Genomic DNA, 23461 nt, shown 5'->3' with positions numbered 1-23461 from the left:
CGAATTAATAACATTTTAGATATAAAAAATAAATTGAGAATCCGCATCATACAGATAGAATAAAATGCATGCTTAATTCCATATTTTCAATGTTTTGTACACATTCATCATAATTGAACTAGCAAAAAATTTAGAGATTCGAGATATACTAAAAATGATTCAGTGGTGAAGAAACAGACAAGACAACTGCAAACTAATACTTGGTTACATATTTTTAGCAAGCTTTTATTTATTTAAACACTATTTTTTTTAATGTTTTGCACATATGCACAAAAATCTAAAAAATAAAATAAGAGAGAAAAAAACTATAAAGTAACTAAGAAGAATTCAGAAAAATAGAGAAACAGATAGACAAAAGCTAATATTAATTACAGATGAACTCACTGATCTGTATATTCAACTATAACCATGTTACAAGATCAATACTACTCTATTTTCTCTGCTCTGATACTTACTGTTAATGTCATACTCACTAGTCAAACAAAAGGCGACGCCTCACAGATTTTGGAAGCTTGTCAGGATTAGACATTTTTCTTTTCATTTTTGAACCCTTGCTGCCCTCACTATCAGCATCATTGGATGATTCTTCTCTTTGTTTTGATTGACGATGTTTAATTTTGGTTGATGGAAAGAACTCTGTGATGTTTAGCTGAGTAGTTCTTGGGTTTGGAGTAGCTGATATTTCATTTTCTTGGCACCTTGATGTTGAACTCTTTCTACTTTTCCTTTCCTGCAAATTTGAAGCACCAATATTTGGTAGAGAAATTAGTTATATAGATATATTCATCAGTCACTCTTTTAGCAGTGCTAACCAGCTTAGTTGATCCAGAAGATATTTTTAGGATCATAATGTTTGTTTGATTATCTTCTACCAACTGCTGTTATAGTAAAATCCTTGCATACTTTCTTGGACTCAGTTAAGTTCTTTATGAATAATCTCAAGAGGGATCCAAAACAAGGGAAGCATAGAATATTAAAATGACAAAGCAAAAGTAAACACAGATTATAGGTAGAATGATGGAAAATAATAAACACCTGCTCCTGCAAAAAACTTTGGACTTCTGCTGGAAAAGCAGTTCCTACTAGGTCCATATTTTCATCAGTAAACAGAAAACTACATCCATCATCTACACGAATCTCAGGAATGCTGCAGTCGTCCAGTAGATCCACCGTTTCATCAAGCTCTACTACATCTTGTTGCACACTGGATTCATTTGATGGAACTTTGCTGGTGGTAATGTTTCCCCCAGCACGTCTCCACTTGACCACATAAAACTGATATCCATATCTCATCTTCACACGTTCTACTGAATCAAACTCATATTGACCAAATAACAAAGTTTCTCGGGTCGGTGTAGACATATCTCTCAGAAAGATGGTGGACATCATAGGAAACATAGTCCGTCGAATGTAGGATGGTTCCCAACGCTGATGGAAGTTTAGAAAATCAATCAGCATCTCAATATTGGGTTTTCCCCACATAATCTGTGGACCATCACTTACTGCAAACATAAATTTATAGAATGAATGTCAATACAATAACGGACTAGCCACTCTAACATATTAATGAATGATGTTCAAAAATGTCTTTGATAAGATTTATAGCACAGTTCAAATGACCTGAAAAGTAACCGTTGTCATTGCACAAATACATGTCAATGATCTCATCTTTGGGAAAGTTTGGCTCCTCTGCAATTTTGTGACAAATTTTTGAGTACCAATTTTCCTCTCTTTTTTGCTCCTTATGTCTCCTATTCTGCCAATCAAATATTATCATTGGAAATTATAAATTACAACCTGTTAAATACATTTAATTCAACTAAAACCAGACAAGACAAACATAGCCTTCTGAGATATATACCGAAACACATGAGAAGCAATGACATTTAAAACCCTCTGGTTTTCTCTGGCAGCCTTCATCATCCTTTGTGACACAGTATTCACAAGAAATTTTCATATGATCTTTCTTGCTGCCAGGATGCCCACAAAATGAGCAATGAGATTGTTTCCTATTCGGGTAGTTTCCATCAACATCTATATTGTCCTCAAATATAGTGCAGCTGGGAATTTGTGAAGTATTGCCCCCTTTGCCTATCTCCTGTAATCTGCATCAAAATCATTCTCAGAATGCCAAGACCAAAATATTTATCCAGGTTATCTAAGTCTAACTTTGTAACCACTCTTTCATTTCTAAACAAAAAGGCCAAGATATAATTAAAGTTTTAATGAAATGGATAGACATCCCTTGAGCTTGTTAAATTTTACAATAAGAATGGATAAGGGACTTTGTCTTGTCACATTAAAATCCTTAAATAAGTGGGGAATTTGTTTAAGTATAAAGCCATTTTTGGATCCCTTTAGTTTGGACTGTGTGCTAATTTGGTCTTCCAAGTCTTCTTCGAGCCAATTATGTCCTTCTATTTCTAAAATTTAGTAAACTTGGTCCCTCTTCGGTTTTCTTCAACCCAAAAACCTACAAACTTTCGTTTTTTACTAAAAATCTTTAGAAATTAAATCAACTAAATTGCTTTCTATTCAAAACTAAGCAAGCAACTTATAAAAAATCATTTTTCTTCCTCTTCAATCCCTAATCTCACATCTTGAAGCATCCTTCAAATTTTGTCAAGTTTCCACTAAATTTCTTACCTATAAACTGTTAAGTGACTTCATGTCCCATTTTAATCATGAACCCCAAATATTAGGACAGAAAAAATAAGTTGAGGGTTAAAAATAAAAGAAAATCAACAAAGAACCAAATTTGCTTAATTTAAAAAAACAAAAGCAATTTTATTAGCTCAAACTCAAAAAGACAAACTTGAGATATCAAGGTTGTGCAGTCCAAACTAGAAGGAGCAAAAGTACAAATAAGCAAAATTTAAAATAGAGCTTCATGCAATTTGTCCTTTTCTCAAGGGGGTATTCCATAACATTTAAATACTTCAGATGATACAACAAAATGTTTATCACTCCGAAGGATCCATACCTATTCAATATATCATCTTCATTAAAAGCTATAACAAAATGAAGTGCATTATCAAGCCCAATTCCTCGAACACCATTCATATCATGATCATTTCCAACCAAAAGAGAGATAGCTATCAAGTGTTTCCTCTTCAATCCAAGTCCAGCTTCAATATCTGACATATTGTAGCATTCAAACGGTTCCTGCATGCAATGAATTTACTCAAATTTGTTAGTAACCAGTGATTTTAAGGGTACTGAATGTTGGATGGTAAGGTTCTAAAAAAATCATAAGCTAAGTGTTTTGGTGCTGAGAAGGCACATTGAATGAGTAATCTTATTAAAAAAGATAAAAAATAGTAATAAATGTATGCAAGAGAAAGCAGGAGTGGTATACATGTAAGGAAAGTTTATAGAGTTGCAACTAAGATGGTTTGGTGATGTGAGAAAAAGACCAACAGAATCCCCAATAAGAAAAATTCACTAGATGGAGGATGGCCCAATGACCAGAGGAAGAGGCAGACCAAAAAAACCCTTACTGAAACCAATAAGATGGACTAAAATCTAAAAGACTGGCCTCCTCACTGGCTCGGGATTATATAAAATACAATAGCTGACCCCACATAATATAAAAAAAAGCCATTGATGTTTAATATGATTAATTGTTTCTTGCTAGCAATATTTTCAAACTTAGATTAAAAATTAAAAATAAACCAGATACATAAATAGAAGTACATCACACTCAAAATATTAATACTCCGTAAGTGTTCTCAAGTATTTCTTTTCAGCATAAAAGGTCCATGCAGTGTCTGCAACTTCAGGACAATTAAAAGGATATACAGGTAAAACTTTTAAGTATATGTTTGAAATCAATCAATTGCTGCCATTGCTAAGTTATGAGGACAGAGAAAATACTACAAATTAATATTAATTTTTTTTTAAGAAGACAAAAAACTATTATAAGAAGAGCAAGTGAACAAATCATTTTATAATATATATGGTTAGTTGAGGAAGAAGCAAGAGGTACACTGACAGATATCACACATTTAACTTTGAACTAAATCAGGCCTAACAATCATAAGTTTGTAACAAGTACACAGACTATAAAAACTCAAAATTAAAGTGATCAGCCAATATTAGTATCCAGATTAATGAAACCATTTAGTAAAAGTCATCTGGTATATAAACATGTGAACTAGGAAAACATAGATCATTTTTTTATAATAAATTGCCAGGAGATAAAATTGAAAATACAATGACCATGGTAACTTACTTTGGAATTGGGACAGAAACATTTTATAATGCATTTGGCCCCAAAGAGGAATGCATCACTGTCAGCTGTGATGCAAGCATCTACATGACCTTCACTATTTAATTGAGCACAGAGTGCTTCGGCCTCTCCTTTAGCCTTTAGTACAGGCATTCCTAGTAGTTTAACCAGTTCCTATAACAGGAGAACAGGTGACTATCAGAAAACAAATCTACAACCTGCATCCATATCTGACAAGTAAGCAATTAAATAAGTGTTTTTGGTATAAGATATATCTGTGAATATTAGGAAAACAAATTTGGATTAAGGTAACATGAGACACGAAAATAGGATCAACATAACAGTTTCAAGTTGGTGGTAATCATCAGGAAATGCAAAAACTTCTCACCACACATTCTTGAACTCGATTTGAAAACATGCGGCTCCTCTCAGGTGAAACACCTTCAGACACTGGCAAGCTAGTCAACTCAATGCCAGAAGACCGAAAAAATCTTGCAATCCTGGCCTGTGTTTTCAATGGTGATGGAGTCCCATCAACAATGAACACAGGAAATGCCCCAAACTGCAAAAATCACCATATCGTGGTCATCAAACTTCAAGTCCATCTTTTGTTTGACTATTCGGAATCTAAGCTAATTTAACAGGTATAAAAAACAAAAGAAAAAATAATTTAGATTAAACCCGACACCATGCATTATACTCCAATACAAGCCTATCAATAAGTACATTTAAGTCTTCATAAAACATAAAAAGGAACAATAACTTAGATAACTCCATCACATGGAGAATGACACTCCAATCCAATACTACCAGAACATTAAGTCTAGATTATTAAACCTAATCGGTAATTTTTTTTTTTGTAAACAATATCGACAGTTCATGCAAACTACCCAATTCTCCCCAACTCCACTCAAACAAAATCAAGAAGGCAATAACACCTCTTAATACAATCATTTGATCCAATCAGTCAATTAATCTCAAATCTTTTTTATTCAATTAAAAGGGTATTAAAAAACCCAAAATCTTCTTCAAAAGCCAAAATTCCTAACTTTTTATGACATTTCTAGGGTAGGAACCTTGGATAAGAGATTGATGGTGCGGAAGAAGGTAAGTCTGAGGTGAGGTTTTCTGACATGAGTGGCTTTCATGGCATTCTCATGCTGAACAATCCAGAATGAAAGGTCCACAGCAACTCGCTTGTTCCTCAAGAAATCAAAATCCTCATGGCGTGCATAGGGCTTTAGCAGCTCCCAGAAATTAGCACCAACACCCATCGCTTAGACAAGAAAAATAGCATGCAAAAACATTGTCAAAATTCAATCTTGTTCTGATCTTCAGTGAATTAGTTGTCGTGTTCTAGGTTATCGTGTTAGGAAGAAAGAAAACCCAGTGTCTGTCATTGGTCGAGACAACGTGGAAAATTAAAATATAGCCGTTGGATTTACTACCGTTATTGGTGGAAGGTGAAAGTTCAAAAGCCCATTTGGGTTTCTTGGACTCAATATTGTACAATTTGGTAGCGTTAGGAAAAAAAAGTGATTTATTTAATATACTATGTTTTAATTAAGGTATAATTAAACTTTAATTTAGGATGTTAGCTTGTTTAAAACAGTTTAATATCTTTCATTAGTCTATGATACCAACCAATCAGAAATTATTGTTAATATAAGTTTTAAGGTAATTTAAATGATGCGTTAGATTGAGTTAATATTTTCTTAATTATTTTTAAGAGTTTTATTTATTTTTCTAAAACTTTTCTTCTTCTTTTTCAAAATATTTATATTTTTCAGTGAAAATAAGTATTTTTTTATTTTAGATAAAAAAAAAATTCATTTTGAAACTTATTAAGAATTAATTTGACTTGATTAAAAGAAATAATCCCAAAATTAAGGAAAGAGTTCAAAATTGTACGAGATTGGATGCAATATTCAAAATCATCAATTAGGGAATTATTAGGATTATATATATATATATATATTATTTTATTTTTATTCTTAATTTTAATTATTGTTTTGGTTATTCATAGATTTCAAGAAAAACCTTTCTAGTTCTCTAATTTTGGATTAAGCCTGTAAATCTTTATTGATATATTTTGAAATTAAATGATATCCACACCATTTATAATATAACTATTATTTCATAACTTTAAACACACCAAACTTTATTAAAGAAACTATAATTTAATTAAACTTAAACAATAAAACAATATTTTAAATTTCATAATTTTTTAATATTTCATATAAATTAAAATGAATAAAAAATAATAAGATAAGTTCATAGGAAATTCAACTTTTAAAATTTTTTATTTCTAAAACGTCCCTTCTTTTTCCTTTAGCTACATTGCTTTTATGAGAAATGATAGACGCCAAAACATTATTAATTAAATGTACATTTCAGTTGCGTTCAACGATTTATTAAAAGCTTAGATAATCTAACTTAAATGTAAACCATGTTTGCTTAAGAATTGTCTCTTGAAGTAAAGATAAAGTGAATATTTTTCACTTGAATGTCATCACTTTAAACGATTTTAAGCTTTCTTAAATAAAATTACTTAAAGCAAAATAGTGTCTCTTAAGTTATTGTGCTCAAAATAAGATTCTTTAGGTAAATATAAAAAAAAAACTTTAACCATTCAATATTTTCATTGACTTAAAGTGAAATTCCTTTTTTTGAAAATCTCATATGACAATCATAAAAAAAAGTTTGTTTTCATACAAATATTTCTTTCTTGTAACAATTTTTATTTGTGATGAAGTAAGTTGTCACAAATTTTCATCACTAAAATTTCAAATTCTTTTCACAAAATTATTTATCACAATTTTTTTACAAGTATTTAATATATATATATATATATAAAACATAGGGATAACACATGATCTTATAATATATATAAATCAATATGTTGGTAAAAATATTATAATCTAGATTTTATTATATCATTATTCTTTATATATTGATTATGAAAAAATATAGATGAATTGAGAGTTATAAATTTGTATTTACTAAATTATAATATTAAATACATTTTTTAATTTGTAGACAGTTTTCTTATATTAAAATAATTATTAAATTATATATTAATAAAGTTAAAAAATAATTAAAGATTTTTTTATAAAAATAAAATAATTATTTTATAAACTAATTAAATAGGTGAAGTTGAAACTCAAAGTTTTGAATATATATAATCTTTCTCCAAGTCAAACTCAAATTTCAGGATTTCACTTGGTTACATATTTTTAATATTCATCACTCTTTTGAATAATCATTTGAAGCTTCAACCTAAAGAGATCAATTTCAGGAAGAATGTTCATGCACCTTCAAATGTGAAGTATTAGAGAATGTATATTAGTATGAAAAGTGTATTACTTAGTCCAAATTTCTTTTACTTAGTTTTACAATTGTTAAAAAAAAATATATAGTCTATTTTAATTATACCACTAAAGAACTAATTAACATGAGACTAAACCATGAAGTCCCATTGAAAATTATTTTCAATACATATCATTTAAAATTTTATAAAAATTGGTCTTAATTCTTCTATATTTACACTACATAAAATTATGAAATAAAAACCAATTTTAGATAAAAAAATAATTAGTTGTTATAGTAACTAAATTAGAGACCATTTTAATTATGACAAAAAAAAATTTGGTTTCTAAATTAGTTTTTATTATTGTTAGATGGTTTCTAAATAGGTATTTAATTAGCAACCAAGGTTTTTGCTACTAAATTTAGAATCTAAATAATTGGTAATTAAAACCTTAGTAGCTAATTAGATACCAATTTAGAAACTATTTAACAATAATAAAAAGTAATTTAAAAACCATTTTTTTTAGTTTATAAAATGGTCTCTAATTTAGTCATTATAACAACTAATTATTTTTATCTCTAAAATTGGTTTCTATTTCATAATTTTCTTGTGTTATATACCATACTTCAACAAAAATAAGATATTTATTTAGGATTTAGAATTGTGTTTTAAGCACCTCCAATATAATCATATTAGAAAACAACTTGGCAAGAAGAAAGAAAATTCATACCAAATTGTAGAATAAGGCATGTGAAAGTATAATTACCTATAAGTAAAGCACTAATCCCAATTAAGTTATTAGACATGGAACTCAAATAAGTGAGTTTCAAGAAATATAAAGCATTTGGTATTCTTCAACAATATGCACATTTAGCTTCTTTTTCAAGAAAATAAAACTTTTCAAACACATTATTTTGAGGAAGAATTGGAATCCTACAACCTAAGGCACTTGCATGTGCTTTGGTAGAGTTGACTCAAAGTTGGCAAGCTCGAGAAGTCAACATCTTTACATAACTTGTAAAATGGATTTATATTTAAATGTTACTAATATTCACTCTCTAAAACTTCTAAATATTTTACTTCCCTACCATTTTACATCTTTTAACACTTTCTATTTACATTCATGTTTTCGTAATTTTTTTAATTTAAGTTTGCAACCTTTTCTTTATTAAGTATGTTTTCTTCCTTTTTCAAACAATCTAATGGTGATATTTGATTTGAAGTGGGTTTTTTGTGTTGCATTTTTCATTATGGTATAGTGTTGATTAGTTTTTCCTAATTGTTTAATCTGAAAATTGATTAACACTCCAATGGTTTTAGTTTAATTTAATTTACTTTCTATAATTACACTAAACCCTAAGCTTCTTTAATTTATAAAAATATAATACATAGAAAACATCAACTGAAATCAGCCTAAGAACGTTCAATACTTTACTATTTTTTATTATTATACATGTTCAATAACCTCTTAATTTCGATTTTCATGAAATTAATTTTAAATCGTTCAATGGAATTCAGATTTATTTAAATTGATATTTTAACTATACTTATATTTGTTTCTGGTATTGAAATATAATTAAAACACGTTTTTTTTATTAAAATTAAAATAACTAATTTTAAAAATAAAATGAAATAAACGGTCCTAATCTATATACTCAAACTCTCCCTTCTACTATTAACTCAGTGACTTAATTAAATTTTAAGTGCAGAGCAAAAGAAAATTATTTAAGTTAAAACAATTTCTTTAAAATACAAAAAAAAAAGATTTAAAATCTAAAACAAAAAATCAAAATTGTTTCTCGGATCCGACCCAATGACACGTTCACCAAATAAATAAAATGAGTTTATTTTGATATATTTTAAGTTTTTTTATAATTCATTAATTAAAAATATTTGATTTTAATTTTAAATTATTATAAAGACTACTTTCATTTTATAAACTAAAAATATCATTGAATGGAAACTAATTTTGTAGACAAAAAATAATTAGTTACGACTAAATTAGAGATATTTTAGAGATTAAAAAGGTTTTTAGTTTCTAAATCAATTTTTATTATTGTTAATTAACTTATAAATTGATTTTTTTTATTAACAATAAAAAATGAATAATTAGGAACCACTTCATGGGTGGTTCAACCCTTATGCAAAATACATCAAAACCAACTTCTGACAAACTTCACCAAAACCAACTTCTGACAAACTCCACCAAAACCAACCACCAAGCTACCAAACAAAAACTCTACCCGTAATAAAAACCTGAAACAAAATAATAATTAACTAACAAGATTTTTCTACCAAATTTAAAATCTAAATAATTGGTAGTTAAAATTTTGGGAGCTAATTAGATACCAATTTAAAAACTATTTAACAATAAAAGAAACTAATTTTGAAACTAAAAATATTTTAGTCTCTAAAATTATCTTTAATTTAGTCACTATACCAACTAATTATTTTTTGTCTCTAAAATTAATTTTTATTTAATGATTTTTTTTATTAATATACTAGTAGAAACATAAGTTTGTGGTGTTTTATATTCAGATTTTTAATAGGTACCATACTTAAAAAAAACTAGCAAAATTTTATTACAACAAATTGCAAAAAAAAAAAAAATCATATCAAAACCAATTGCAAATATTAGTAGCAGATAATGGTTGACACATTTACGTAGTGATTTAACTTTATTATCTCCCGTGAGAAGTATAAGAGAAAAAGGGGTAGATATGAAAAGTAATTAAGTGTTATAGAAGAGGAAAATTAAGAAAATAAACTTACACTTAAGTGCTTTTATTTAGTTACAGCTACATATATAGCACAAATTGTAGGATTTGCATGCCAAATAAATATATTTTACTAGTATTAATTTCTTCTTCTTTTTTGGTAAGAAATGAACCATATCTCGTGATCTTTATCGTTTTCTTTTTTGGATTTAGGGATATTGCACCAATCGAGGACGTGACCGAAACGGAACACCACCCATCAGATTATGGAAAAAAGATGAATTACTTTCATGCATGCTTTTTTTATTTATTAAAACTCCATGCATCATACTCTATAATTATGGCAAAATAATGCATTTTAAATTTTAACCTTTATGGTCTCAATCTCTCATCCACGAGTCTTCTGTGTTTCTTTTACTTTTACAACTTTTCTTAATTTTCTGCAACGTGTCAAAAAAACTCGTTTCAAAATTAATATACTAGTAAATCAGATGTAGGGTCATAGTGAAATTCTCAATTAAAATTTCAAAGTTCATTATTAATTGCAAAAGTCGGTGAGAATAAAATATTTATAAAGTACTTCTGTGGTAGACCCAGAATTCCAAATCCATTCATGTGTAATTAAAATATTGTACAATTGATCATGTGAATAATGTTTTAAATATTTTTAAAATCCTACCACTACAATTTTTTTCTCATCTCAGTAATAAATAAATTATATAAAAGACAATCACTTTTTAAAAGTATTCCAACCCATATATTAAGGAGCTCCTTCACTTTTATATTTGGTTAATATTTAACTTTAGATAGAACATAATAACACTATCAGAAAATATATTCAAAACTTAAGATAGAACATAATAACACTTAAGATAGAAAATATATATCACAAAACTATCATAGAGATTGAATTAATAGTGACAGTGCAAATAAGTAAACCAAACAAAATGCACCGATCCATGTATTTGTTGTAAGGCATCTCTTCCACAAAAATCCTAGAATCAATATTGATGCACCGAAACTTGTAAGAGGAAATAGATGCACCGAAACTTATATATACATGAATGGGTGAATTAACAAATATTTATTAGTTTTCAATATGTTAAGTCTATATGCTGTTTTTAAGTTTCTATACAGATATTTATTAGTTTTCAATTCTTAATATTTTTTTCTTTTAAAAATATAGATTTTTAAAAATATAGCATAAATATAGATTTTAAATCTAAAAAATAATAAAATATATTTTATATTTAAAAAAAACTAATTATGATATATTGAAATTTCATTTAATATTAAAATTTGATCATTATTCTTTCATTTTTTTTATAGAGTTTAAAACTAATATAAAAAAATTTATTCATGAAATGTTAATATATTTTGTCTAGAATCATTCTTTAGGTGTAAGAGGATAATTATGTAATTATAAAATAATATATAATATTAAGTAATTTATATTAATAAAATTATATAAAATAAAAATATAATAACTTTCACCATTTTGAAGTCACTTATAGGTGAAGAGATATTAGGGATAAGAAGTTAATGAAGATCGTGATTATTACTTATTATACTAATTGTAAGGAGCTATCATCATTTCTTGTGAACTATTCTATAAGTAGTTAGATTTTGATCTTAAATTAAGTGTTAATATTTGATCGAGATATTCAATCTATATCTTTACATATCGAATTACGAGTCTAATTATATAATTAATTAATTCATAAAAGTCTTAACTGAAACTATAGAAATGTATTTAGTAGACAAATTTGTAATTATTTATGATAGGATATATAACCCAGATGCTTATGAAAAATAATGTAATATAAAAATAATGTTATTATTTTTTTACTTAATTAAATTACATTAATTTACTTTGTTTATTGTTGTATTTTTATTGTGAATATGATAATTATACCCGATACTGAAATAGACTATGCTAAATGGTAAGAGAATTGTCCTATATTAATATATATAAGAATAACGAAGATTTGTTTTCAAAATTAATATATATATATATATATATATATATATATATATATATTGTGTGTATTATTAAAAAAGACACAAATATCAATTATCTAACAATTTAGTTCAGAGTTTTATACTAATCCTTTTTCTTTTCAATTCAAACCCCAATATTTGATAACACCTTTATATCTAAGCTCATAAAAACTTATTACTTTTTTTACACGTTTTACATTTTAGTTCAAAACTTAGTATTTTTGGAACATATTTTTGAAATTATAGTTCAAAGTTTAATATTCACTTGACATGACGACACCCTTCATATTTAATTTTAAAGTTAGTAGTTGCATGACAAATTTTTCATTTCAATTCAAAAATTACTATATATAGTACCTATATCCTTTACTTTCTTAATCTATTCTTATTCAATATAAACATTTTCAAGTCTCTCTAAACAATGTTTTAGTGCTGATAAAAAAAAAATCTCTCTAAACAAAAATAAACTTTACGATTTGACTTATCTTTCACAATCACAACACCAAAACTCTAATAATTCACATTCTTTTCTAAAAGAAATTTGTAAACAATTTATTTCTTAATAAATACAATATTGAAATATATCATAAATAAATATTATATCTTAGAGTATCATAGAGATTATTTCCTAGTCTTTATACTTATTTTTTCTAATTCCTACTATAGAAAATACAAAATATATATGAGCTGAACATTATTTTTTATTACGACATTAGTGTTAACTAATTCAAAAGTGAATTATAGTTTTAAATTTATTTATTTATTTTATTACTGATAAAAAAAACTTTGAAATTTATCTATATTTATTATCCTCTTTTGTATATTAAAAAGGAAATACAACTGTAATCCATCTCAACGAGCCTGTCATGACTGATTAACGAACAAAACGACCTTTTCAATCAACAATAATTAATTGCAGAACTCATAAATTATAATTCATAATTTTGTTTGACTTCGACAGAAGAATAAAAAAAGTTTCAAAAGCCATTATTTCTCTTTACAAAGCTTAACTTTTATTCAGTCTAATCCTTACCTAACACCAACATTTGCTGACTAAAACAATTTTTTAAACTTAATAGCTTTTCGAGAGGTTCCTCGCAATAAAAAACAAATGGTATTCTACAAAATCTACCATTTTTTTTTTCAATTTAGTCTATACTTATAAACTTAATAATAAAATGGTCCAAATGAGTGGCACACGTCGTTCTTTTCTTGATTTTATTTATTTTATATATGTATTGATTTGAATTATTCAGTCGTCATTTATGTGATATTTTGAAGAGAAGGAAACAAGGCAAAATATTTAATTTGTTTTTGAGAAAATCTAAAATTTTAAAAATAGTATTACCAATTATATAAGTCGCGGGGAGTTTTTATGGAGGTATATATAAGTTCAATCAAAGAAATAAAGGAGATATTATAAAGTAAATAGAATTTGATCCTCGCTATAATCCCTATAATTTTTGCTTAATAATCTGATATTAGATAGTATCTATAATTCAGATCTTCGAACTTCATGAATTTGGTCCCAACAAATTAGAGAGGGGTAGTAGTAAGTTACACTAATAAAATATTTCATATTTCGTGGGTTTTGCTGTGAATTACTTTATAAGAATTTGTAAGAAAATGATTTTTTCACAATTTTTCTATGATGACTTGGTAATTTGTTTGTAGATAATAAGTTACACGCGAATTGAAGACTTGCGGGACTTTTTCTTTGATTTTTTTTTTAAAAAAATTCTACAAGAAATATTCATTCAAAATAAAAATTGCGAGAAACTTTCATACTGAAAAAGTGGACAGAAAACTTTTGTATGAAAATAAACCTAGGCTAGTCACATATAGGAGATATGTGCATGGTTTTGTTTGTACATTTTTTACACATCTGCGTGGGTATGGATTCTATGAATAGTTATCACTAGATCCACTTTTTTACAATCTTTTATGGATATATGAAAATATTCAAACTTAACTGTCTCATCTTTTTTAAGATCGAATCTCTTTTTTCTTAAATAAAAGTATCCCTTTGTAATTTTAACTTTTGAATGAATAGAGCAATGATGTTAAAATTATTCTTTACTTTTTCTTGAAGTTATCTTGGATAACCTTTCAAACTTCAACTCTTTTCTAAGTCTTTCTTTGTGAGTTGGTCGAACATCTCTGGAGAAGAATCTCTCCTCCACTTTACTTCTTTCAAACACTTCATCTCCTTTATTGTTTTCGTCACCTCCATCCAATCTACCGATTGAAGCAAGTGTCTCCTCCAAAGAACTTTATCAATTAACATTACCACAACCATTACCTATTACTGTCGCTATTACTACTATTGTGATTACCACTACTATTTTCACTAGTACTACAACAAACACTACTAGTATTATTACTACTACCACAACTACTTCACAATCACTACTATTATTGCAACTACTATCACTGATATTTCTTCTATTACCACTACCACGTATATTACCATTGATACTAACATTACTATTACTACCACTATTTTCTCCACAACTACCACTAATACAAGCATTCTTACAACCATATCAATATCATTGTTACTATCACTACTACTACCGATATTACTATCGTTGAGATTGTCATTATCACTATCATTACCAGTGTCACTACCACTATTGTTGTTACTACCACTACCATTATCGTTGCTGCTACCAGTGATAATATCATTACTGCCACTACTACCATCACTATCTTTACTACTACTACCATTTCATATCATTGGTACTAGCATTAGTACTATCAAAATAGTTAAAATTGAGATCATAGTTAAGATCGTAAAAGGTTTATAAAATTGTAAATTGTGGAATTATATCATGAATCATAGATTTTACTTGCTACAAAAATATGATATACACACATGATTCCAAGCCAATTTTGTTTTTTGTTCTAAATATACACATATGTTTTCAAGCCAAGTTTGTTCTAAGAAAAATATGATATACACATATTTGTAGGTGCTTTGACTCAGTAACTAATACAAGTTTTAAAGTTAATATTAATATTTTGTTGTTTGAGGGATTCAAATTCAGATCCAATGAGTGAGCACTCAATTAAGACAGACAATTTAGTAATCCATGAAAGATATCGGTCTCTTAATTGAGTTTTGTTTTAATTGAAACTTATTCATCATGGAAGAGTTGTGCAATAGAAAATACCTTTAATTTTTAATCGTGTTTGAATTTTATTTGAATTGAAACCCCTTTACCAAGAAAGTGATTAGGTGAAAAGATATAGATCCAATGAGTATAAATAAAACCATAATTCACACAATTTTATTCAACCACATGAATGAGATTTGAATAAATAGTATGAAAAACCATAAACATACAATTTTACCACTAAAATCTCAATTCTAACTAAGTGAATACAACAATAACTACTACCATTATCGCTATTTATTCTTTTATGATTAACCTTACTACATGATATTACAAATCCAAGATATAACAATAGTCAAATATACAATACATGTTCAACATCTTTAATATAATATATTATAAATATTTTATTAGGTAATTATGTTTTAATCTCGTATGTAAATAATTAAAAAATTTATAACTATATATTCCATGCGTAAGTACTTGTTTTTTTGAATGTAACATGATATGCTATTTACTTTCGTCAATCTTCTCATACTAGTTTTGGATGGAATTAAAATAAATACCATTTTTACTTCAAATTATGTCGAGTGTAATAAAAATTATAAAGAATTTTTTTATTTTTAACTCTCTGTCCGGTTTCCAGTAATTCGTTGTTATGTAATTTATAACGGATGATAATGTAAAATTAATTAGACTTAAAGATAGGAGAGTTATTTATAAAAGAAAAAAAAAGCTTTTAGTTACTTAAAGAATTTAATAAATGTATTAATATTGTAAAAAGATCCCCTCTACTCAATTAGAATAGCTACGTAGTAATATCATTGATTATTTTAACTATTTTAAAAGTTATATCTTAAATAAATTTAATTATTTGACTATTTAAAATGTTTACTCTAAAACCTAAAGAAAATCATTTCTTTAAAAGAATCGTCCATCACGTTAAATGATATACATGATTTAATATGTTCTTAATATTGTTTTTACTATTACAGAAGATTCATCAATGAAAATTAATCTTTCAAAGAATCTTCCAAAATACATTTTTTTTAGAGAAAAAAAATTTATTTACGTTTTTTATTGCAAAAATAAAATAAAATAAATAATTTATAAAATAATATTGTAAAATATATTTTTATTGCCGTCATATATGATAATACTATTATTTAAGTAAATAAATAACTTAATTCTTAACATGAATTTGTTAATTTGAAATTTTGAAATTAATAAAATATAAAAGGACTTCTGAACTTGATATCATTAAATAATTCAATCCGACAAATTGTGATAGATAATCAAATAGTTCCTTAAACAAAAATAATAAATAACCCTTAAAATTATAATTTATTAATCCGTCCTTAAAATTGTAATAATAAAACGAATTAATATCTATTCATTTGGTTGCAATTTTATTTCTAAATGTATACTTATATTTGACTAGTGAATTAGAAATAATTAAGCACAATTAAAGTTTTTATAATTGGACTAATTTATCGTATTATTATAATTTTAAGGATTATTTTATTAATTTATTTATTTACAAGAGAAGTATGATTATCTTTAACAATTTGAATGAAATTCATCAATAATATGTACAGTTTTAAGAATCATTTTACTATTTTATTAGTTTTAGTGAACAATCCAGAAAAAAATTATAATTTCAACCATTAAATAGGTGGTGTACTCGTCACTAATTCCTAATTTTTGTAGTAATTTACCTTCAAATTTATGTCTAAAATAAAATTTAAGGAATTAATAATATAATAATATTTATACTTAAAGTTAATGTAAATCAAACGTTTTAAAGAATCCTCCTTTTGTAGAAAAATATGGACATTATTAAACGTGTTTTTAGTATAACTTTTAATTCCTCAATGTATTTAAATAATCCTCCACAAAACGTACGTTTAACTGATAGTTTTCAGTGTAAAATTTATTATTAAGAAAAGCATTTATATATAAACATTTAATAAATTTTTTTATAGTTATTCCTTTATATATTAATAAAATATATAGTCCAATTTTATTAAATATCCACCTTACCAGTTACCATCATACGTTAAAAAAGAATTTTTTTATTTATTTATATTTTAGTTAAATATGGTAAAAAATATGCTTTAGTTTTAAAATTTATTTTCATATTTTTTTGAAAAATAAAAAAATAATGTCTTTAGAACATTAATTAAAAATTTAAGAAAGAGTTATTGTACTTGAAGAAACACATTAGGCATATTTTTTTTTTAGATATGCTTCCTCATAATTTCCAATAATTATTTTCTCTTCTTAATTCTTAGTAAGTCAACAATCTTTTTAAAAACATGTAAATTCTATCTTTCTTAATTGTAAAAACTAAATCATATTTTTTAAAAGTTCAAAAACCAAATTCATTGACACAATTATAAAAAAGTATATATATAATATAGAGAATAAAAAAATATTTTTTTTGGAAGATTATAATTAATAAAATTTATTGACATGATATATATTTCCTAAATTAAATTTTCTGATAAAGGAATGAATCATTGAAAAGTTACAAGAAAATATATAAAAAATGGTCTTATAATCATTCCTAATTTGGTGTGTGTGAGTGGAACACCAAAATGACCAAAAACCAGAGTTACATTGGTTCTTGAGAACTTGCACCTGTGAAGTTAAAGCAAAACTAAAAGAAGGTCCCCACCAAAATCATTCCTATGTAGGACCTACCCTCTGTGGTCTATATTTTTAGGACTAATAACAGGACAATATTGTCATATAATAAGAACAAGGAGCATTAAGAAAGGGATGTGCATGTATCACACATGACATAACTGCCCTTAACCCCAAGCTGGTCTTCTCCTTGTGCCACAATTTAATACTCCTAAGTCCTTTCCCATGAAATGAAGAGCGTCCTTGAAAATTGAAAATATATTAAATCTCTCTCTTTCTCTTCTTATTTATTCATTTCCTTCCACCTTTGCTTAGAATCAACATTACATAAACATATAGCAGTACATAGGAGACAGCTGAGATTGTGTGAATGAATGAATGAACACATTTACACACACTACTCTTTCAATTTCTCTCTTTTCACTTTCTCTCTTTGAATCTTACATGCACAAAGTTGTGACCCCCTAGAACTTGCTTGCAAAGACTGGTCACTGATCAGATAAGTTTCCATTTTGTGTAACCAAAAATTCTATTTTTTTTTTCTGGGGTTGGCAAAGTCAACATGCAAGAGCAAGATTTCTAGGCTGGTTGATGGTTTGAGTTCCAAAAGTGTTGTCTTTTTGGTGAATTGGATTTTGGGTGTGGTGGTTGAATAGTGGACAGAGAAGGAGTGTTATGAACAGATGAAGAACGAGGAGCAGGCTCGTAGTTTGTTCGGAATTTCACTCTCTGACCGACCCAGATGGCAGCAATTCCTTATTTGTTCATCGGGGTTCTTCTTTGGATATCTTGTTAACGGCATCTGTGAGGTAGATGTGATGATGGATCATATATGTGCTCTGTTCTCTCTTGCTTTTCTTGAATTCTTGAGTTTGATATTTTTGGTTCAAAGTTTCTGCAAACAAAGTTTCTGCAACTGGGTTGCAGAAACAAGGGCTAAGTAAGAGGAGAAAGAAAAAACAAAAATTGAGTTTTTTTAGTGGTAAAATGGGTTTGGTTTTGTTTGATTTTGTAAATTTCTTCCTTTTTATTTTCTTTTCTTGCATAATTGCTAGCCTAAAGATTATTTTTCAAGGAAAACGTTTTCTCAAAAGTGCCAAGATTTGTCTGCCTTTTGTTGTTCCTTCTGATGTGTTGTTGGGACTTTTGACTTCAATTTTATTTCTTTTTTTTAGTTATTGTACTGAGAATATTTATGTTTTAATAATTTTTTTTCTCATTTACTTTATTTTGCAGGAATATGTCTATAACAGGCTCCAATTTAGGTGAATGATTCATTCACCTTGGTTACTATTCTATTATTATTATTTTGCAGTTTTGAATGGGGTCTAACAGTGAAGTTGGTGGTTTGTTTTACTTGTTTTAGCTATGGTTGGTACTTCACATTTGTTCAAGGGTTTGTGTACCTGTGTCTGATTTACCTCCAAGGCTTCACAAGCAAGCAAATGGTGAATCCATGGAAAACTTATGTGAAGCTCTCGGTTGTACTCATGGGTTCTCATGGCCTAACAAAGGGTTCTTTAGCTTTTCTTAACTACCCTGCACAAATCATGTTCAAATCCACAAAGGTAAGTGACAAAAGCTCATGAAAAAAATTTCTATCATATCCTTACTTTACCCTTTCTTGAAGCAAACACCTTGGTATCAGCTACAGTTAAAACACCTTAAATGAGGTTTTACTTATATCAGCAACAGTTCAATGATTCCAAATCTTGGTATTTTGCCCCTAAAACTGTGTTACAATGTTGCAGCTAAACTGACCATTTAACATTGAAATGTAACTAAATAAGTTTTTGTGTTATAGGTTCTGCCAGTGATGATTATGGGTGCCTTCATTCCGGGTCTGAGAAGGAAGTATCCATTACATGAATACATATCTGCAGTACTTCTTGTAGTTGGTCTGATCCTGTTCACTCTAGCAGATGCACATACATCACCAAATTTCAGTGCCATTGGTGTCTTTATGATATCTGGAGCATTGATCATGGACGCTTTCCTGGGAAATCTTCAGGAAGCAATATTCACTATGAACCCTGAGACCACACAGGTGATTTTCATCTCTTTCTATCCCTTCTTTGTGCCTTTTAAGGTGCATGACCTTTTATGCCAATTATGTGACCAACATAAATATATTTTACTTCTCAGAAAATTTTAATCCATTTATCTTTTTATCCATAACTACTTGTCAGTACTTATTGGTGTGATAGTGTAAGCCTCAAAGGAACCATAAATATATATAATATTAGCCTTTTAAATTTCTAATACTTTTTCCATTGTTAACACAGATGGAGATGCTCTTTTGCTCAACAGTAGTGGGTTTGCCTTTCTTAATCCCACCCATGCTTTTCACAGGAGAATTATTCAAAGCATGGACTTCATGTTCACAGGTAATTTTCGAATAAACACTGCCATTTTCCACTCTAGTAATATGTTATGCTTTTTTTCCAAATAGAATCACCTTTTTCTTGTCCTTGCAGCATCCCTATGTGTATGGAGTGCTGGTCTTTGAAGCAATGGCCACATTCATAGGTCAAGTATCTGTTCTCTCCCTCATAGCCATCTTTGGTGCTGCCACCACAGCCATGGTAAATTGCTTTCACATGATTTTACTTCCTTTATTATCATGTCAGTTTGGACCATTTTACAGCGCCTAACATTTATAAGCCCCATGTGAAAAATCAAACACACCATGCACCATGCCTTCTGACTCTTAAATGTTATTAAATGACCAAACATTTAGTCCTTTTGTATTAAAAAACTCAACTTGAATTGAAAGTTGTTCAGGCATAGCATAGCGATCGATATCAGCATCACATTTCTTGACACTATTCATAGTCTTGGGTGAAACTCATGTAACTCTTCACTAAATATGTGAGTTCCAATGCCAGATTAGTAGGACTTTCGTTCATTCAACTAATTGGAAAAAGTGTTAGATAGTTTATCATTGCATGAATTTCAGCTAACAGAAAAGAGTGTTTTGGAAGTAAAGTGCTGAGAGAGTCTGTTACAAGTCACCAAATGACATGAAAATCAGAACTCAAAACAATATTTATTTTTCACTCACCCTTTAATTGGATTCAATCATTCAGTGGTGTCATAAATACAAAAATAAGCAGCATATGGGGTGTTAGAAATTCAACTTTAATCACATTATATGATCCTAACTTACCTCATTGAATACTGTTACAGATAACAACAGCAAGAAAGGCAGTGACATTGTTATTGTCATACTTGATATTCACAAAACCATTGACAGAACAACATGGGAGTGGACTTCTACTCATAGCTATGGGGATCACATTGAAGATGTTGCCTGAGAGCAAATTCAGCAGCACCATGAGGGTCTTAAATTCTTCTCCAAGGGACCTCAGAGCAAAATCCAGTGCTGATGAAGAGTTGGGGAATCTGCCAAATTCTGAAGGGGAAAATGATGAGAGGAAGCCCTTGGTCTAGCTTAATATGTTCTAGATGAATGCAATTTTTATTTTTTAAGGCATATTATTTTTAAATTCACAATTTCTTTGTTATTTTCATGTCATGTGAAAGGAAAAAAGAAAATAATTTGATGTCCAAATTAGCATTTTATATTATTTTTTAAATGGAAAGTCTCAGATTTAATTTCTTTACTGTCAAAGCGCATTTAGAGCTTCTGTTCTTTCTCCTCTGTTGCAGTTCACCTAACATTTAATGATACTGATACTGTTTTTTTTTTTCTACAGAGTGAAATTTAACATAATAAGTTTTACACCTGAATGAGTAGAATAACTTAAAAATAATATTTTTAAAACAATTCTATTATTTATCTGTTTATTTATTCAGTTTAATTTTCATCTTCTCAATTAGTTAGAAGTTATTTTAAATAGTTTTTATATATTTATAATTAGACACTATAAATATATATATATATATATATACTAATTTATTAGAATTAAATTCCTAGGTATTTTGTAAGAACTTACTTATTCCATGAAAACAGATTATTTTAATTTTTTATATCAACATGAGTTGATGTGAATAACATTCAAAATGCATCTCTTAAAATTATTTTTAAACAATTGAAACTTAAAATGAACATATAAAAACAATTTATTTAAAATTCAAATTTACAGTTATTTGAAATTAAGCGGAAACTTTCCCAGTCTCCTTCTTCTTTTTTTTCTTTCTTTCAGTCCAAACAAAATCTTAACTTCAAAATTTGCATGAATAACATATTTAAAATAATTAAAAATCGTTCCAAATAGTTGTACTGATAAAATAATTTATTAATTGAAAAAGAAAACATTTTTATGGAGTTTAATTCGATTTTTAATTCTTATATCTATAATATAATTAAGTAGTTCATGTAAAGTATAGTCACGAAAATGTTAATATAACTATTAATTATAGTATTACTCTGGGAACTTGAAGTATTAGTAATAAAAAATATTTTATTATTCCTGCAGATAAAGTATTGTCCCTTTTTACTTAATTACATTGACTTAATTAGTGTTATATTTATTATTTATTATTTATTTTCTTTAAAATATTAAATCTATTTTGCGTCCAAATTTCATACTTTTTCTGTCGGCATCAAAATTTCATGTATTAATGTGAGATGTAATTATGAAACCATAAAATAGTTGAAATTTTATAATCAGCAACAATTTATCCTATCATTGTAATTATAAGGACAAAATTATTGAAATTTATAATTTAAAGAGTATTGCATTAATTGCAATTTGACCAAACTAAATGAATTGATGATGAGAATTTTAAGAATTACTTTATTACTTAATTAATTTTAATAATTAAATTAGCAGTTTACTTTAAAAAGAGTCTTGAGTTTCAATATTATTCTAAAAAGCTAAAATAACTATTATATAGGGTGACAATACAAGTTGATCTGTTCTGCATATACCTATCATGTTTAGTTCGCAAAATGTGGATCGGGTTGGTCTATCTCACATTTGAGGTGTAGACTCATTTTACTGATTCCTTCCTGCGTAAGAGGTAACTTGACAGACCTGCAGACCAGTCGCATAAGAATTTTTTTTTCTAAATTAAAATTTTAATTATAAAAATACATTTCTGTTTTGAAAATTTAAATTTTATTTTTATTTTAATTCATTCAATTAAGATAAAAAAATAAAAAAAAAAAATATTTCAATACACAGTTGTTAGAAGGTTTTTAATTAAAAATAATTAAAATTTTATTTTGTATATATTTTTCTTTAATATATACGTAAATGCACTAAATATCTTATCAAAATTTTATTATAAAATATTTTAATAAAATCTCTTATTTATATTATTTTTTTATCAACAAATTTTAAATATAAAATTTTACCTAAAACTAAATTCTCTTATTTTTAATATTAATTTATTTAGATATCTTTTCTTCTGTCCATTAAATTTAAAAGGATACACTACAACAATAATATAAATGAGATATAAT

The 23461-nt window shown here is 27.3% G+C and overlaps 2 protein-coding genes across 2 annotated transcripts; one reads left to right on the top strand and one right to left on the bottom strand.

The window, feature by feature from the left end:
* Positions 1 to 326: 326 nt before the first annotated feature.
* LOC137826549 (flap endonuclease GEN-like 1) lies at positions 327 to 5642 on the bottom strand. Its single transcript, XM_068632551.1, has 8 exons — positions 5308 to 5642; positions 4620 to 4793; positions 4235 to 4405; positions 2984 to 3165; positions 1862 to 2105; positions 1621 to 1756; positions 1036 to 1502; positions 327 to 730 (listed from the first exon to the last, which is right to left on the bottom strand). Exons 1-8 carry the CDS (start codon positions 5503 to 5505, stop codon positions 473 to 475), a joined length of 1830 nt encoding a protein of 609 aa, XP_068488652.1. The 5' UTR covers positions 5506 to 5642; the 3' UTR covers positions 327 to 472.
* Positions 5643 to 18071: 12429 nt separating this feature from the next.
* LOC137824213 (UDP-galactose/UDP-glucose transporter 2-like) lies at positions 18072 to 21661 on the top strand. Its single transcript, XM_068629742.1, has 7 exons — positions 18072 to 18836; positions 19264 to 19292; positions 19394 to 19595; positions 19832 to 20074; positions 20313 to 20414; positions 20505 to 20612; positions 21217 to 21661. Exons 1-7 carry the CDS (start codon positions 18711 to 18713, stop codon positions 21478 to 21480), a joined length of 1074 nt encoding a protein of 357 aa, XP_068485843.1. The 5' UTR covers positions 18072 to 18710; the 3' UTR covers positions 21481 to 21661.
* The last annotated feature ends 1800 nt before the right edge of the window (positions 21662 to 23461 follow it).

This window comes from Phaseolus vulgaris, chromosome 8 (genome assembly GCF_000499845.2).
Source record: "Phaseolus vulgaris cultivar G19833 chromosome 8, P. vulgaris v2.0, whole genome shotgun sequence".
Lineage (NCBI taxonomy): Eukaryota > Viridiplantae > Streptophyta > Magnoliopsida > Fabales > Fabaceae > Phaseolus > Phaseolus vulgaris.
The sequence above is the reverse complement of the archived record's forward strand: the minus strand, read 5'-3'. Positions and strand labels throughout refer to the sequence as shown.